The following is a 17,976-nucleotide window of genomic DNA, read 5'->3' as shown; positions in this document are numbered from 1 at the left end:
GGTTGATTGTTACAGGGTATTTTTTTTTTTTTTTGCCATCAACATTGGCAGGTATCCAAATGGTAGTTTTCTTTCTTTTTTTAGAGGAGGAGTATCTATTACCTCAGGAATTTACCAATTCTTTGTTTTAAGAACATTCCAATTCTGCTCTTTTAGTTATTTTAAAGTATATTAAAGTATGTACAGTCCGCTTTGTTGTGTTATCAAATATTGTTCATTCTATCTAACTATATTTTTATACCCATTAACTATCCCCCACTCCATCTCCCACTCCCTGCTACCTTTCCCAGCCTCTGATAACTGTCATTCTACTCTTTGTCTCCATGAGATCAATTGTTTTTAATATTTAGTTCCCACATATGAGTGAAAACATGCGATACTTGTCTTTCTATGCTTTCATTAGTTATTTCACTTAACATAGTGTTCTCCAGTTCCATCCATGTTGTTTCAAATGGCAGGATCTCATTCATTTTTATGGCTATGTAGTATTCCATTTTGTCTACGTAACACAATTTCTTTATCCATTCATCTTATGATGGATTCCAAATCTTGGCTATTGTGAATAGGGCTGTGATAAACAGGAATGCAGATACCTTTTTTTTTTGTTATTGAGACAGGGTCTTACTTTGTCACCTTCCATAGAGTGCTGTGCTGTCACACCTCACAGCAACTGCCAACTCTTGGGCTCAAGCAATTCTCTTGCCTCAGCCTCCCTAGTAGCTGGGACTACAGGCGCCCAATAGAACGCCCAGCTGTTTTCTTTTTGTTTGTTTGTTTAGCTGGCCTGGGCCAGGTTCAAACCTACCAGCCCCGAGCATGTGGCCAGCGCCCTAACCACTGAGCATGGGCACCCAGCTGGAATGCAGATATCTTTTTGATATACTTAACTTAATTCCCTTCTTTTGGATATATATCCAGCAGTGGGATTATTGGCTCTTATGATAATTCTAATTTTAGTTTTTTGAGGAACCTCCATTCTGTTCTCCATAGTGGTTGCACTCATTAACATTCCCACCAACAGTGTACGAGGGTTCCCCTTTCTCCGCATCCTTACCAGCTTTCGTTATCGCCTGTCTTTTGGATAAAAGTTCTTTTAACTAGGGTGAGTTGATATCTCGTAGTTTTGATTTGCATTTCTCTGAAGACTAGTGATGATGAGCATTTTTTCATACACCTGTTGGCCATTTGCATATCTTCTTTTGAGAAATACCTGTTCAGATCCTTTCTCCATTTTTAATTAGATTATTTGATTTTTTTTCCTATTGAATCGTTAGAGGTCCTTATATATTCTGGTTATTAATCTCTTGTCAGATGGGTAGTTTGTGAATATTTTCTCACATTCTGTGGGTTGTCTCTTCCCTTTGTTGATTATTTGTTATGCAGAAGCTTTTAGTTTGATGTGATCCCATTTGTCCAATTTTGCTTTGTTTGCCTGTGCTTTGGGGATGTTACTCAAGAAGTTCTTGCCCGGAGTAATGTCCTGAAGCATTTTCCCAATGTTTTCTTTTAGTAGCTTCATAGTTTCAGGTCTTCAGATTTACGTCTTTAATCCATTTTGATTTGATTTTTGTATATGGCAAGAGATAGGGTCTAGTTTCATTCTTCTCTATATGGATATCCAGTTTTCCAGCTACCATTTGTCTAAGAGATTGTCTTTTTCCCAGTGTATGTTCTTGGCACCTGTGTTGAAGAGAAGTTCGCTATGGATGTGTGGATCTGTTACTGGGTTCTCCACTCTGTTCCATTGGTCGTATATGTCTGTTATTATGCTAACTTGTTTGTTTGTGTAGTTCTGTAGTATATTTTAAAGTGAGCTAATGTCATTCCTCCAGTTCTTTTTGCTCAACATAGCTCTGGCTATTCTGGGTCTTTTGTGGTTCCATGTAAATTTTAGGAGTATTTTATCTTTCTGTGAGGAATGTCATTGGTATTTTGATGGGGATTGCATTGAATCTATAGGTTGCTATGGATAGTATGGACATTTTAGCGATATTAATTCTTCCGATCCATAAGCATGGAATATCTTCCCATGTTTTATGTATGTCCTCTTTAATTTCTTTCATCAATGTGTTAAAGTTTGTTTTGTTACGTTTTTTGAGACAGAGTCTCACTTTGTCACCCTCAGTAGAATGCTATGGTGTCATAGCTCACAGCAACCTCAAACTCTTGGGCTCAGGTGATCTTGCCCTGAAGAAAACTCTTGCCTCAGCCTCCCAAGTAGCTGGGATTATAGACACCTGCCATGATGCCTGGCTATAAATTTTTTTTATAGAGACAGGGGTCTTACTCTTGCTCAGGCTGGTCTTGAACTCCTGAGTTCAGGCAGTCCACCCACTTCAACCTCCCAGAGTGCTGGGATTACAGGTATGAGCCACTGTGCCCAGCTAATGTGTTACAGTTTTTAGTGTAGAGATCTTTCACTTCTTTCATTCGTTTTATTCCTAGATACTTTATTTTACTTATAGCTATTATAGATGGAATTAATTTCTTGGTTTCTTTTTCAGGTTGTTTACTGTTGACATATATCAAATGCTACTGATATCTGTTGATTTTGTATCCTGCAACTTTGCTGAATTTGTTTACTCTTAATAGTTTTTTTCTGGAGTCTCTGGGCTTCTCTAGATAAGAAGATCATATCGTCTGCAAACAAGGATAATTTGACTTCTTCCTTTCCAATTTGGATGCCTTTTATTTCTTTCCCTTATCTGACTGCTCTAGCTCAGTGGTTCTCAACCTTCCTAATGCTGCAACTATTTAATACAGTTCCTCATGTTGTAGTGACCCCCAACCATAAAATTATTTTCATTACTACTAGCAAAATTACAGTTATGAAGTACAACAAAAATAATTTTATGGTTGGGGGGTCACCACAACATGAGGAATTTTATTAAAGGGTTGCAGCGTTAGGAAGGTTGAGAACCACTGCTCTAGCTAGAACTTCCACAATTATATTAAATAGCAGTGGTGAAAGTGGGCATACTTGTCTGTTTCCAAAGCCTTGGAAGAAAGGCTTTCAGTTTTAGCCATTTGGTATGATACTTAGTAGCTGTGAGTCTGTCGCATATGGCTTTTACTGTGTTGAGGTATGTTCGTTCTACACCCAGTTTTTTGAGAGTTTTTATCATGAAGGGGATATTGAATTTTAACAAATGCTTATTCAGCATCAATTGAAATAATCATATGGTTTTAGTCCTTTGTTCTATTGATATGTATTGCATTAATTTGCATACATTGAACCATCTTTGCATGTTTAGATGAATCCCACTCGACCATAACGAATAATCTTATGTGTTGTTGAATTCAGTTTATTAGTACTTTGTTGTGGATATTAGCATCTTTGTTCATCGAAGATACTGGCTTATAGTTTTCTTTTTTTCTTGTGTCTTTGGTTTTGATAGCAGGGTGATGCAGATCTCATAGAACGAGTTTGGGAGTATCCCCTCCTCCTCAATTTTTTGGAATAGTTTAAGTAGGATAGGTATTAGTTCTTTGAATTCTTGGTAGAATTCAGCAGTGAAATCATTAGATCATGGACTTTTCTTTGAGGAGAGACTTTTATTGCTTCTCTTTCATTATTTGTTACTGGTTTATTCAGGTTTTAGGTTTCTTCCTGGTTCAATTTTAATATGTTGTATATGTGTGTTTCTAGTAATTTATTTCTTCTAGGTTTTCCAATTTGTTGCTCATAATAGTCTTTAATGATCCTTTGTATTCAGCAATATCCTTTTGCATCTCTGATTTTGTGTATTTCACCCTTCTCTTTTTCTTAGTTTGGCTAAAAGTGTGTCAATTTTCTTTATCTTTTCTTCTTCTTCTTTTTTTTTTTTTTTTTTTTTTTGTGTGTGTGTGTGTGGTTTTTTGGCCAGGGCTGGGTTTGAATCCACCACCTCCGACATATGGGACTGGCGCCCTACTCCTTGAGCCACAGGTGCCGCCCAATTTTCTTTATCTTTTCAAAAACCAACTTTTCATTTCAATGAGCTTTTGTATTTTTTGTTTCAATTTCATTTGTTTTTTCCCTGATTGATATTATTTCTTTTCTTCCACTAATTTTGGGTTTGTTTCCTCTTGTTTTTCTAGTTCTTTGAGATGCATCAGTAGGTTGTTTGAAGCTTTTCTACTTTTTTGGTGTACGCACTTATTGCTATAAACTTTGCTCTTATTGGTGCTGAGGATGCAGTACTGAATATGGCAAAAGTCCCTGCTCTCTTGGAGCTTACATGACAGTGGACAGCATGTATAACATGAGGTGGCCATATGCACTGTGAAAGGAAGTAAACCAGGGCAGATGACAGAGTGCAGAGGGGAGTAGATCAGGCATTCAGAAAAGGCTATTCTGAGTTGCTAATGTTTGAGCAGAGCACTGCATAAGGTGAGGCCTCATTGATCTGCACCTCGTTGCACTATGTTAGCATTTTACGATCACTTAGCAGTCTCCTGCTAGACTGCCTTGAACATGAGGACTGTCTGGATTTATTGTTGCACAGTAGGTGCTCAGTATGTGTCTGTCTTAGTCTGTTCAGGCTGCTACAACAGAATACCATATGCTAGGTAGCCTGTAAACAGCAGAAATGTATTTCTTACAGTTAGGGAGGCTGTGCAATCCAAGATCAAGAGACTGGCAGATTTAGCATGTGGGGGAAGGGGTGAGGGAGCTCTCTGGGATCTCTTTCATAAGAGTACCGAGTCATTAGGGAGGACTCTGACCTCATTAAATCATGATTTAATCACCCCAAGGCCCCCTTCTCCTGATAGTACCTTGGAGGTTATAGTTTCAACATAGGAATTTTGAGGACGCACAAACATTCGGACCGTAACAGTGGGATTGAAGTTAAAAGGGGAGGAGAACCTGGAGGGCAGGAGTGGGGTCACCTGGCAGACATAGAGATGCTGACATCAAACCTGTACAGGAACTCCAGCCCTTTGCCTCCTCTTCCCTTCTTGGCCGGTCATCAGCTTATTCTCCTGTGGTCAGTTCCTTAAACATTCTCTTCTCTGGGCTATTTCACTTGGAAATTTTTTTTTTTTTTTTTTTTGTAGAGACAGAGTCTCTCTGTACCGCCCTCCGGTAGAGTGCCGTGGCGTCACACGGCTCACAGCAACCTCTAACTCTCGGGCTTACGCGATTCTCTTGCCTCAGCCTCCTGAGTAGCTGGGACTACAGGCGCCCGCCACAACACCCGGCTATTTTTTTGTTGCAGTTTGGCTGGGGCCGGGTTTGAACCCGCCACCCTTGGCATATGGGGCCGGCGCCCTACTCACTGAGCCACAGGCGCCGCCCTCACTTGGAAATTTTTAAAGGATAAAGGATTGTGGCTTCTATTTTGTGCAGCAGGGTGTTTCTGCCACTTCAGCAAAGAGAAATTACTGGAATGTTAATGGAATGCCCTGCACTTTCAGAGTATAATACATGCCATCTCTGATGCAGGCAGGAAAGATAGTCAGCTTTTAACACAGCTGGGATTCTATATATACTGTCAAAACTACTAGAATCATCTCCTTAAGAGAGGTGCCCTGGTAATAGGAATTGCTTTGGGAGTTGAGAGGTCTAAGGAAAAGCAAATGTTTCTTGATTTTAAAATGCTTAGAAAAAAAGAGTTTCTCTCCCTGAGTGAACCATACTGGGTATGAACCAGGTCTGCAGAACATAGGAATACAAGTAAAGTGTATTGAATTCTGAAAATCCAGCTAAATTATACAGCAATAAAATATATATAGATGGATCACAGCTACCACCACCACCCCGGTGGATGTCAAGAATGTAGAATTGACTGAAAAAAAAAACAAGTTGTAGAAGAATGTCAAAAGTATGATTCCATTTATGTTGAGTTTCCAGTTGTGCAAACCTAAACAATACGTTTTTAAGAATACAAATGTGGTAAAATGATTTTTTAAAAAGTGGGAAAATGGCGACTATAAAATTCAGACTGATGATGGCCTCTGACTGGGGAGGAAATAGGGTGGGAGGGGACACCCAGGAGATTCTGGCATAATGATAATGTCTTTCTTTTGAATTAGGCAGTGGGTGTGTGGGTATTTGTTTTCTCGTTCCCCATACCTTCGATGTTTTATACATATACTTTTGTATACTCAATATGAAAGACAATAAAAAGGAAACACTTAATTTTTTTTAGAAACAATTTTTAAAATGGTGTCACACACAATACAAACCCCAACCAAACTGACATTTTTGACATTCCCTCTGTGCAAATCAAGTGTGTATTGTAAAAGCACATTGGCAATGATGTGGCTTTGAAAGGGGGCTTAGTTAGCCCCTTTGAACTCCAATTCAGAAGCCCAGACAGGTCATGTGGTTAATGATCCCTTTTCCTGTGACCTCCTAAGCTCTGACAGCACATTGTTCTATTCCCTGATCTCAGATAAATTAAGCCACTGTTGGGTGGCTGTGCATATTAATAGCATTGCTCTTTTAAACGTTCAAGTTTATTTTCATTGTTTTCCCTGCTGGGTACTTGCTTGGGTTTTAGAAAACTAGATTCTGCAGTGCTCTGAAAGACATAGATAAAGCATAGCTTTCTTCCTGTAACCTAGAGAGAAGAAATCAAGTGTGGCCAAGTGGATTTACCCAGCCTATCTCTGTTTCTAAGTGTTGATGCTGCTTGTGTTCCCAGTTACTCAGTGTGAATATTCTCTAATGGTTTTGTATTCTTAGAAATGCATTCTAAATCAGTTTGGTCATTATGATAGATAAAGTTTCAGTTATCTATTGCTGCTATAAGAAACCCACCCCCAAATTTTAGTAGCTTAAAACAATAAATCTCATAGTTTTGTAACTTGGAGTTACCAAGAGAGATTCTCTCTTGGGGTCTTTTGTGCAGTAGCCCTGTAGGTTGGCTTGGATTCACCAGCTGCCTCTCACCCAGGGTCTTCCCTGCCATTGTGGGCCATTGTGGGCTGGGGCTGCAATTATCTAGCTACTGAGCTTAAGGCCCCAGATAGGCCATTCACTTGGCTGGCAGTTGATGCTGGCTTGTTGGTTGGAGGCGCCACTAGGGCTGTCAACCAGAGTGCCTGAATGTAACCTCACTATATCGTTCAGGGCATGGTGGCTGGGTGCCAACAGGGAATGCCCCTAAGAGCATCTCCTAGGGTAAGAAATAGAAGCAAATTGGCACAGCATCACTTCTCTGCTGTATTTTTTTGTTTTGTTTTTTGGAAACAAGGTCTTATGATATTGCCCAGGCTAATCTCAAGCTCCTGAGGTCCAATGATCCTCCCACCTCAGCGTTTCAAGTGGCTGAGAAAAGCCACCATGCCTGACCTCCTCTGCTATGTTTTGTAGGTCAAAGCAGTCTGACCAACCTAGATTCAATAGGATAGAAAAATAAACTCAAAAGATCACATGGGCCAGGCACAGTGGCTCACACCTGTAGTCTTAGCACAATGGGAGGCTTGCTGGAGGCCAGAAGTTTGAAATGAGCCTGAACAAAAACAAGAGTCTGTCTCTATTAAAAATAGAAAGATCAGCTGGGCATTGTGGTGCATGCTTGTTGTCCCAGCTACTTGAGAGGTTGAGGCAGGAGGATTGCTTGAGTCCATGAGTTGGAGGTTGCAGTGAGCTCTCATGATGCCAGTGTCACTCTAGCCTAGGCAACAGAGTGAGACTCTGTCTCAAAAAAAAATTAAAAAAAAGAAAGAAAGAAGGAAAAAAAAGATCATGTGGGCTGGGTGATATTGTTGTGGCCATCTTTGGAAAATTCAGCTATCCAGAGATAGCTCATAGCTGAGATAAGTTACGTATTAGGGACCTAGTTTAATTTCACTTTGTTATGTACTGGGAAACAACACAGACATTCCAGGTGTTGGAAATAAATAGGATGAAGTTGTGTGGATGGTTCAAAATAAGTACCTCCCAGTTTGCTCTGAACCATAGGCCTATGGAAGGCTCCTAGACATTGTCAGCCTATTCCTTTGGTGGCTAAGGACATTTAACGGCTCCTAACCAGGTGCCATTCCCCTAGGCTTCCCTGGTAGATGATGGAATGGTTATCTCTTCCCACAGCTGAGCATCTACAGTGGATTAGGCCTCCCTGTGAGGGCTGTTTAACTGTCATTCTTGCCATTGTCGTTCTCCCATAGAGAATGACATTCTTATCTGAAATTGTTCTTGAAGCTGATCATTGACGATGTTAAATGATACCCCCTCCGTGGAAGCTGTACTTAATATACTCATGCAGTCCACAGTCCTGTATTTTTTTTCAGTCTTATGAGAGGATACTTGGAGTTTAGACCAATTGTTTAAGCCTTTTTATTTTGAAATCATTTCAACCTTACTAAAGAATTGCAAGATTAGAACAAAGATTACTTATCTACCTTTCATCCTGTGTTCCAGTTCAGCCACGTTTGCTTCATCATCCCCACCCCAATCGCCCATTACTCTCACAGTCCCTTACATCTGCCCTCCTTAAAGACACCCATGCACGTGTGTGCGTGCACACACACACACTTACACAGGTTTCTCTCAGGACCGTTTGAGAGTAAGTTGCAGACAGATCTTCCGATTTTCTGAAAATCTTACTCTGACATGATCTTGTTATTTAATTTGTAATGGATATGAAACTTTTGGCAGTTGTCCCAATAGCATTTGTTTTCCTGGTCCAAGGTCCAACCCAGGGTCCCACACTGCATTTAGTTGTCTCAATCTCCTTAGTCCCCTTTAACCTGGAACAGTTTCTTTTCCATAACCCTGATTTTTTTTCTTTGTATTTATTTATTTATTTATTTTTGGTAGAGACAGTCTCACTTTATCGCCCTGGGTAGAGTACCGTGCCGTCACACAGCTCACAGCAACCTCTAGCTCTTGAGCTTAGGCAATTCTCTTGCCTCAGCCTCCCGAGTAGTTGGGAATACAGGCGCCTGCCACAACGCCAGGCTATTTTTTTGTCGCAGTTTGGCTGGGGCTGAGTTTGAACCCGCCATCCTCGGTATATGGGGCAAGTGCCCTACCCACTGAGACACAGGCACTGCCTTCTTTATATTTATTTTTACTCACCACTATACTAACAAGGAATTTATTTTTGGCAGAGACAGGATCTTGCTATGTTGTTGCCTAGGCTGGTCTCGAACTCCTTTTTGAACTCCTGGGCTCAAGTGATCTTCTAGCTTTGGCCCCCCCAAAGTGCTGGTATTACAGGCAAGAGCCACCTGCGCCCAGCCAACTCTGACATTTTTAGCGTATACGCCAGTTATTTTGAGACTGCCCATCATTGGGCTGGCCAGATGTTTCTGGCTAAGTAGCTTCAGGTTGTGCATTTTGGGTAGGAATCCCGTGGCAGGAGTGTTGGGTTCTTTTCAGTGCCTCAAATTAAGAAGGTATGATGTCAATTTGTTTCATTACTGGTGATGCCAACTTTGGTCACTAGGTGAAGGTGCTGTCCACAGGTTTCTCTGGTATAAAACTGTTCTTTTTCTCTGTGAAGTAATAAACTTTTCAGAACATCAGCTAAGTTGTGCTGACAAGGCCGCAGAGCCCTCCCATCCAGTGAGTGGGCTGTGTTCCCTGTGCCTGGAGTCAAATGGTTTGGGAGAAAATAGAATTAGATTTCAGGATGTGGAGAAAAAAAACTCCTTTGGGCTTTGCTTTGCAGTCACCTCACATTCAGAAGCATAACAACCCTCTCCTGGGAGTTATTCTCGCCACTCTGTTTACAGAGGTGTTCATATTTGCTGCCAGTCATGGAACTGCAAAGGTTGAATGTTTGCCTTACGCTCCAAGAAGACCTACTTTTACCATTCCAAAGAAACCTTATGAATCCCCCTTGTTATATTTTTATTGAACCTTAAAAAATTAAAGAAGAGTTAAAAAAGTGAGACAAAGAACAAGTGAGTTGGGTGCCAGCCTTGGTGCTCATCTATTTGCATCTCTCTGGGAAAGGCTATTTAAGATCTTAGGACTTTGGTTTTCTTATCTAAAATGAGGATAATAGCAATTTCCTACGTATCTTACTGTGGCGATCAAGTGGACCCTACTAAATAGATGAGAAGGTACTTCAAGATAAAGCTCTCTACAAGCAAATGAGTTCCCCTGATTAATTCATGTTTAATTTCTTTCATCAGCCAAGATACCTATTTCCAGGAAATTGAAAAACAGATAGCTTTGCCACACTTCGCGTTTGGCTTGCAGAAGTGTGAGCAGGGCTGGCCAGAGAGCCAGCTTGCCAGACCAATGTTGCTTTGTTCCAGATGCCTGCACTTAGCAGCTCTTCCAGGGAGGCTGGCAGGGCACAGAGTCCATGTAAGCAACTAGCAAGACAGGGTGAGGCAAGAGATTTGATAGATCTGTAGATAAAATTGGGAACTTCTAAGGTTTTATTCTGTGATTTGGTCACTCACTGTTAGAAAATAAGTCTGTGGGCTTCTCTCATTTGAAGGTCATGTTTGTGCCTACTGTGTGTGTGTATGTGTGTTTGTAACATTGTGTTTATTGGGCAGGGGCTGGGGCATGGGAGTATAAACAGACTTCTTTTTTTTTTTTTTTTTTTTTGGCCGGGGCTGGGTTTGAACCCACCACCTCCGGCATATGGGACCGGTGCCCTACTCCTTGAGCCACAAGCGTCGCCCATAAACAGACTTCTTAATGACCTTTTTCCCAAATAATCTACCCTTCCCTTCTCAGGTTATTTTTACATGTGTGCTCATGGGTAATTGGTCCAGTCTCATTTAGAGTAGAACCTTACAGTCTGGGGTGTGAACTGAGCTCTTCTGCTAAAGCAGGTTGAAGCAGGGCTATTCGTGGCCGTGCCAGCCTGAGGCTGTCAGGACCTCCCCAACCCGGGCCAATCCAGCTTGTTCTCCCTAGGATTGTAATTTTGCCTGTATTTCCATTTACTTTAATGGATCGGACAGAACTGTCAGGCTTCAGCCACACTAACTGAGAGTGTGACACTGTCCATTCCCTTCTGGTAGCAAGCCATTTCAACCAGACGCACAGACACGATGAAATTCACATGCTGGCTTTATAGTTGTCAAGGCTGCAGCCAGCTCAGGTCGCTTACCTACTCCTGCCAGTCTAGTCCCGGGGGCCCTCATGGCAGGAGTCATGTCTGCAGAAGAGCTCCTCATGCATCTGCCCACAATGGGCAGAAGTACCAGCAGGCTGCAGGGACCCCTGAGGCACAGCCCACCTCTCACAGGCAGGTCCCAGGGAAAGAACTAGAATGGGCAGGGCTGTGTGTGCCCAGCACCTTTGCGTGGTCTCACCAATCGGAAAAATTAGGCCTCCCTCTGTGGGGAGGAGGGTGAAAGCAAGGAAGAAGAGCATGCGGCTTTCGTTGGCCCTTCCATTGCCAGAAATTCCTCTTCAGTGAGCCAAGGAAGAAACGCTTATGGGAGGAGAAAATGTTTTCCTCTGCATCATCTACTACAATATAACAGTCTTTCTGTCCTGTGGCCTCTCGCTCCAAATCCCAAATTCATGCCCTGATCCTCCACTGGGCATGGCGTTCACATGGTATTCCAGGGAGTAAGTCACGTGCTTGGATCTTGGCATTAGACCAAGTCTCTGGAGACACTCTTGTGGTAGTAACAGCAAAATGAGTGATGGGTTTACAGCTCTGGACACTGCTCACCTCAGCAGGTCACTGTTAGCTTGAGAGGGCAGTGTTGGGCGGGCACAGCACAGGAGATCTGCCTGCTTAACAGTGTTGTTACAGTGCTAGGTGACAAGAAAGGAAGGTGTAGCTGAGCAGAAGATCTCCTGCTATATGTTTGTGCAGATTATTTGAACTTAAAGGCAAGTTTTTGCAGCTCATTGGAAAGCCATGTTCACTACTTGTCTGCATGAGTAAGCAGGATGTGATAGTTTTCCCGGTACAGCTCATCCTCCTGGTTTTGGTTCATTCCTGTCTGTGAGGATTATTCAGATTTTTAGTTTATTGTCGATTTAATCCACACCAAAACCTAACAGCTGTTCAGTGCTTACTGTATGCTAGTTCTAGAAAGAACATCTTAGAGTCTTGGTGATCCCAAACTCAGACTTAGCTGCCATTGCCACACAGGGAGTAGAACAGAGTTGTAAAGAGAGAGCCAGGTAGCCATGGGCTCAAACCCCAGACCTGTCAGTTAGTTAACTGTGGGAAGTCATTTAGTCCCCTGACAAGCCTGGTTTCCTCATCTGTAAAGTGACCATAATAATAGCACCTGTGTCATACCATTTACACGCCTGTGTATGTGGACACTTGGCAGCACAGCAGCCGTGGATAGACAGCCTTCAGTAAACATGGTCGCAACCGAATCTGGGTTTTCCTCTGAGTTCCAAATGGCCAAGGTATACATTGACCTGCTGTATCAACTTGGCTGCTTTGTCTTCCCCATTTCCCATACCGGGATTCTCTTGTGTTGAAATGGGCCTCCATGGAGCTGCACTGCTAGAGCAAAGAGATTTCTTTGGTTTATTCAGAGCTGGAGCAACAAGAGAGGGGGCCACTGCAGTTTCTTGACCTTGTCTGGCAGCCACAGGGTCATAGTCTTTTCTGTCATAGTTTGCATCAAAAAACTTCTTGAATTCCTAAATGAATTCAAAATTGTCCTGAAACTTTCTTTTTACTAATTTATCCACAGGAATTATTTTGTCAACACCTATTCTCTTAAAACCAACTGGTCGTGGGCGGCGCCTGTGGCTCAGTGAGCAGGGCGCCGGCCCCATATACGGAGGGTTGCGGGTTCAAACCCGGTCCCCGGCCAAACTGCAACAAAAAAATAGCCGGGCGTTGTGGCGGGCGCCTGTAGTCCCAGCTACTCGGGAGGCTGAGGCAAGAGAATCGCGTAAGCCCAGGAGTTGGAGGTTGCTGTGAGCTGTGTGATGCCACAGCACTCTACCGAGGGCAATAAAGTGAAACTCTGTCTCTAAAAAAAAAAAAACCAACTGGTCGTATTTTGAACTTCTGGATGTATTTGTGTTCTAGCCTAGCTTGGAATTTTACTTTCTTCAAAGCAATCAAGCCAGGGAACAGCATGTCTATAAACTGACTATCGGCAGCCCCTGAGCACAACTGTTTGATCTTTGTCAGATTGAACTGCAGAGACTCACTGATCCAGGCCAGCATGTCATGTTGACTTAAATCATCACTGGTGACTGACATTGAGTACGCGTTCACTGCCATCTTCAGCTCAGGGTGGAACTGTGTCCACTGCCCACGCTGGGCCCAAGTTCCATCTTCGTCTCTTTCAAACTGAAATTCAGATCATGTTAAAGACATATTCACTGTATCAAGTGATCACCTGTTTGCCACCACTATGTGACCGTCCACCTAGTACTGACTGAGAGAGACTACACTCCTGGGTACCAGGAACCAGGCTTTTAACATGAGAACCATCACTGGAAAACTGGCCTATGTCTTGTCCAGTCCACATGCCACTTGAGGGTTATTCTCTAGTTTATGACCCAGTTTAGTATCGATACGATCTGATCCTTATCACCAGAATCTGATTAGGTGATCCTTTAAGTCTCTGGTGAGAAAATGGCTTTAAATATTATGTTGAAGTTGCTAAATTCATTGCTTTTTTTTTTTTTTGGTAGAGACAGAGTCTCACTTTATTGCCCTCGGTAGAGTGCCGTGGTGTCACACTGCTCACAGCAACCTCCAACTCCTGGACTTAGGCAATTCTCTTGCCTCAGCCTTCCAGTAGCTGGGACTACAGGCACCCACCACAATGCTCAGCTATTTTTTTGTTGCAGTTTGGCCGGGGCCAGGTTTGAACCCGCCACCCTCGGTATATGTGGCCAGCACCCTACCCACTGAGCCACAGGCGCCACCCAAATTCATTGCTATTTCTTTTTTTTTTTTTTTTTGTAGAGACAGAGTCTCACTGTACCGCCCTCGGGTAGAGTCCCGTGGCGTCACACGGCTCACAGCAACCTCCAACTCCTGGGCTTAAGCGATTCTCCTGCCTCAGCCTCCGGAGTAGCTGGGACTACAGGCGCCCGCCACAACGCCCGGCTATTTTTTGGTTGCAGTATTGGCCGGGGCTGAGGTTTGAACCCGCCACCCTCGGCATATGGGGCCGGCGCCCTACTCACTGAGCCACAGGCATTGCTATTTTTAATAGATCAAAATAGTCAGATATTAGCAATTCCATGTGGTTCAACCTGCTACAGGATTGAAAGTGATAATCTGTAATATACACATACAGATTATTTTATATCCTTCTGAGAGGAACTGTATACAGATACCCGCATCCCTGTGTAAACCTCTGAAGATACTTGGCTTTCAACCCTAAACTATTACCTTTGTCCTCAACCACCAGCAGTGACCAAGAGCCAAGCCTAGGCCAGTGTACCTGCAGGGGACCCTTTCCCAGCAGACGTAGTTTAAGCTCCCATGTTTTAACAAACTAGCACTTCCCTTGATGGCATGTCCTTTTACCTTTTGCATCTGCCCAGTAGGGAGGAAGGATGTTCTTTTAAACCTAAAAACCTCTAAAACAACACCCCCAGTCCCCGTTTCTTGGTTGGCATTGTTCTTCATTTGAAAAGGAACTGGGAACCTTGAAGACATTATGCTAAGTGAAATAAGCCCTACATAAAAGGACAAATGCTATCTGATTCCACTTACATGAAACACCTCAAATAGGCAAACAGGTGCCTCTAGAGACAGAAAGTAGAAGGATGGATGCCAGGGGCCCAGGGATGGGGTGAGGAGTTTATGTTCAGGGTGACGGTGATGACTGTGTACCACTGTGAATGTACTTAATGCCACCGAACTGTGTACACTTAAAAATGGTTAAAATGGGCCAGGCGTGGTGGCTCACACCTGTAATCCTAGCACTCTGGGAGGCTGAGGCGGGAAGATTGCTTGTGCTCAGGAGTTCAAGACCAGCCTGAGCAAGAGTAAGACCGCTGTCTTTACTAAAAATAGAAGAAAAGGTAGCCTGACATGGTGGCCTGGGCCTATAGCCCCAGCTACTCGGGAGGCTAAGACAAGAGAATCGCTTGAGCCCAGGAGTTTGAGGCTGCTGTGAGCTATGATGATGCCATGGCACTCTACCCAGGGTGACAGAGTGAGACTCTTGTCTCAAAAAAAGAATGGTTAAAATGGTCAGTTTTATGTTACATGTATTTTATCACAATTTTTATAAAAAAGGAACCAGCTTGTCCATTACCGTATGCTGAAGCCAGATCCAACCCTGATGTTCACCTAAAAGAGTGTGTGGGAAAATGCCTAATACTCCATCACCACTGTCATCAAGCCTAAGTGAAGTTAGGACATAATGTCGGCAGCTGGACTTCTTCAAATATTTCCCTTCCACCAGGGCCATTTTATAGCTAACATATGATAGGGTGAGAGAGTATGTGCTAAGCCCGCTGTTTGTTCCTCTGGAAAGATAACTTGTTCAACACTTTGGAACCATTTGTTCTAGAAATAGAGAGTTCCAGGGTCAGGCCCAGTAATCATCTTATGGCATGTTTTTGGTTTTCCAGGACAACTTCGAAAGCATATCCACAGTCTCCAAAGATGACGAAGCCACCATACCCAGGATCTCCTATAAAGTACCGTGGTCCTGCCCTTCCCAGCCAAGAAACGCCCAAGAAGAAAGCAGAGAAAGAGAAGAGCAACAAGGAAAAGGAAGATGCCTTGGCGCAGCAAGCCAGCGGGCTGCTCGCGGAGGAGGCCCCAGAGAAGCATGTGGCGGACAAGCATGCCAGTGAGAAGCACAGCGCCGCAGGGGGGAAGGCCGAGAGTGATGCAGGTAGACCCCCATTCCACGCCATTCTCTCTGGTTCGGGGGAGGGAGAGGTGTTCTTTCCTGAGGACAACTTCATCTCCTCGCACAGCTTTCTCAGGCTCTTATGTTGCTTCTGAGTCCTTCCCCCAGGCTCCCGAGTGTCCCCTGAACGAGACCAAGGGGTAACTGCACTCAGGGGTGTGGAAGCTCACGGGGGTGCTGAGTAAGGCGGGCTGCAGCAGCCGGCATCAGCGCTTCCCACAGGGAGGGGCTGCCTTTAGTCCTTCAGGCTTCCACGATGGGGCGAGTTCGCCAGATGGTAGCTGCTGTGGGACTTGCTAGTGACTCTACCTGTCCTCCTCACCTTCCCACCGCTCTCTACTGTGAAATGCATCCAGGGTGCTCTTGCTCCGTGGCTGATTGTGCTAGCACTGGCAGTGGCCCTGTCACCACACGGGGTTGGATTTTTCATTTCCATGTGGCACCTGCTGTGTGGGTGGAATCATGTTTGTTTCCCTTGATCTTTTCCTCTTGAGGCCTCACCTCTGGTGCAGCCTTGGGGAAGCCCACCGCAGGCACGACTGATGCAGGAGAGGCTTCGAAGATCCTGGCTGAAAAGAGGAGACGGGCCCGGCTGCAGAAGGAGCAGGAGGAGCAAGAAGAACGACTCAGGTACGCCGGGATCACATGATCTCACGTGATCTCACGGAAAGACTGCGCTGCAGAGTGCAGCTCGCCTTGCTTTTTATGGTTTTGGTAATTAATAAAAGCTGAACGGAAGTGTGGGGACCTGGAATGCCTAAACTGCTTGGAAAGTGTTCCGGAGTCTGCATCTTCCGTTGTGTATAATTAACAACTAGAGAATATGGCTCTTTTTGGAGGACCTGGAAACTCACAACTCCTGGATCTAACTACAAGCAGCTTCCCATTCTCTTCTTAAACTTAGAGACCAGACCATGGTGTGGAGGTGTTGAGCTGTGTTTACAGAAAGAGATTCTCCCTGGGAGGACAGAAGGTTCTGATGTAGAGGCCTTGCTTCTGATGCCCAAATTATTTCTCCCTCAAATTATCCTAACTTGAGTCCCAGAATTAGAGAGAGAGGTGGGTTGAGCAGAGTCCCCTAGACATGGGGTGGGTGCAACCTCATACTCCATGAACACTGATGGGTGGAAGTCCCACCCTGGAACAGGACAAAAGTTGTCATTGCAGTGGTCCCTAAACTTTGGAGGGTTTCAGAATTATCCCTGGAACAAAGTGAAAACACATGAGCCCGAGCCTTGTCCTGTTTCAGTAGCTCACCAACATTGGACAACCGGGTGTTAGTACCGGGGCACTTTGTCACAGTACAGACAGTCCTGCCTTTTCTCATCTTTGTATTTAGAGAGGAGTGCAAGTTAAAGAACTAGGTAGATTTTATCCTTAAATTGATTAAGGAAGCTATTAGGATAATCACAGAGTACACTCCAGTACTGTTTAGAGAATCAACATGACAGGAAACCAAGCAATGCTATAGCACTTTAAGGCCAGCACTGAATTTAGAATAATAAATAATATAGCATTCGTGATCCTTCAGTGGCCTTGGTAAGTCTTTGTGGTCTCTGATCTGTTCTTTAAAAGAGGATATGAGAGTGGGTGGTGGTGCCAGGGGGTGGGGGCATTGAGGTCTCACTCACGCATCCTCTGGACTTCTCTGATCATTTTCCAACTTATAATAGCCTTTTGGTTAATATCAACAGCCTTTTTTGTTGAGCAGTGTGTTTAGGCTTGTTCAGGTAGACCACTGGGTATGTGAAAGGAGGTCGCAGGAGCTGCAAATGAATAGTAGACCTCAAATTACAGTCCTTGATCATTACGGACCCTGGAGATCCAGTGCAGGCTCTGAGCTGGAAACATGAGCCCAAGAGTTTGAGGTTGCTGTGAGCTGTGACACCACGGAACTCTACCCAGGGTGACAGCTTGAGGCTGTCTCAAAAAATATATATATAACAGTATATATAATGGCACCGCAGTAAGTCAGTGACATGTGCTTCTAAGGGAATGTAATTTCTAAAATATAATATAAAATTAAGGCTAATAACCGCAAAAAATAAAAGATATACAGATTTATAGATGTTCCCCAGAGGATGTTGGGAGTTGGAAGGAGGATTCATTTTAAATTGTAAAACAAACTAAAAATTGAGAATTTTCTAGGACCAGGCATTCTTATGTATTATTTCATTTAATTCTCAGAATAACGTCCTGGAGTAGTAGCATAGCTGTTCCCATTTTTTAAATGGGCATCAGAAATACTGA

At 43.6% G+C, this 17,976-nt stretch overlaps 1 protein-coding gene and 1 pseudogene across 9 annotated transcripts in view; one reads left to right on the top strand and one right to left on the bottom strand.

The window, feature by feature from the left end:
- Positions 1 to 17,976, top strand: part of MAP7D2 (MAP7 domain containing 2) — a 123,761-nt gene that overhangs the window by 96,393 nt on the left and 9,392 nt on the right. For all 9 annotated transcript variants that reach the window (XM_053580399.1, XM_053580400.1, XM_053580398.1 and 6 more), the window contains 2 exons: positions 15,440 to 15,708; positions 16,221 to 16,356. In XM_053580399.1, the coding sequence (XP_053436374.1) occupies positions 15,440 to 15,708; positions 16,221 to 16,356 (405 nt within the window). The remainder of the gene's footprint in view (positions 1 to 15,439; positions 15,709 to 16,220; positions 16,357 to 17,976) is intronic.
- LOC128577895 (microtubule-associated protein RP/EB family member 1-like) lies at positions 12,230 to 13,121 on the bottom strand (annotated as a pseudogene).

This window comes from Nycticebus coucang, chromosome X (assembly GCF_027406575.1).
Source record: "Nycticebus coucang isolate mNycCou1 chromosome X, mNycCou1.pri, whole genome shotgun sequence".
NCBI classification, from domain to species: domain Eukaryota; kingdom Metazoa; phylum Chordata; class Mammalia; order Primates; family Lorisidae; genus Nycticebus; species Nycticebus coucang.
This window is presented reverse-complemented; position numbering and strand designations above follow the sequence as displayed.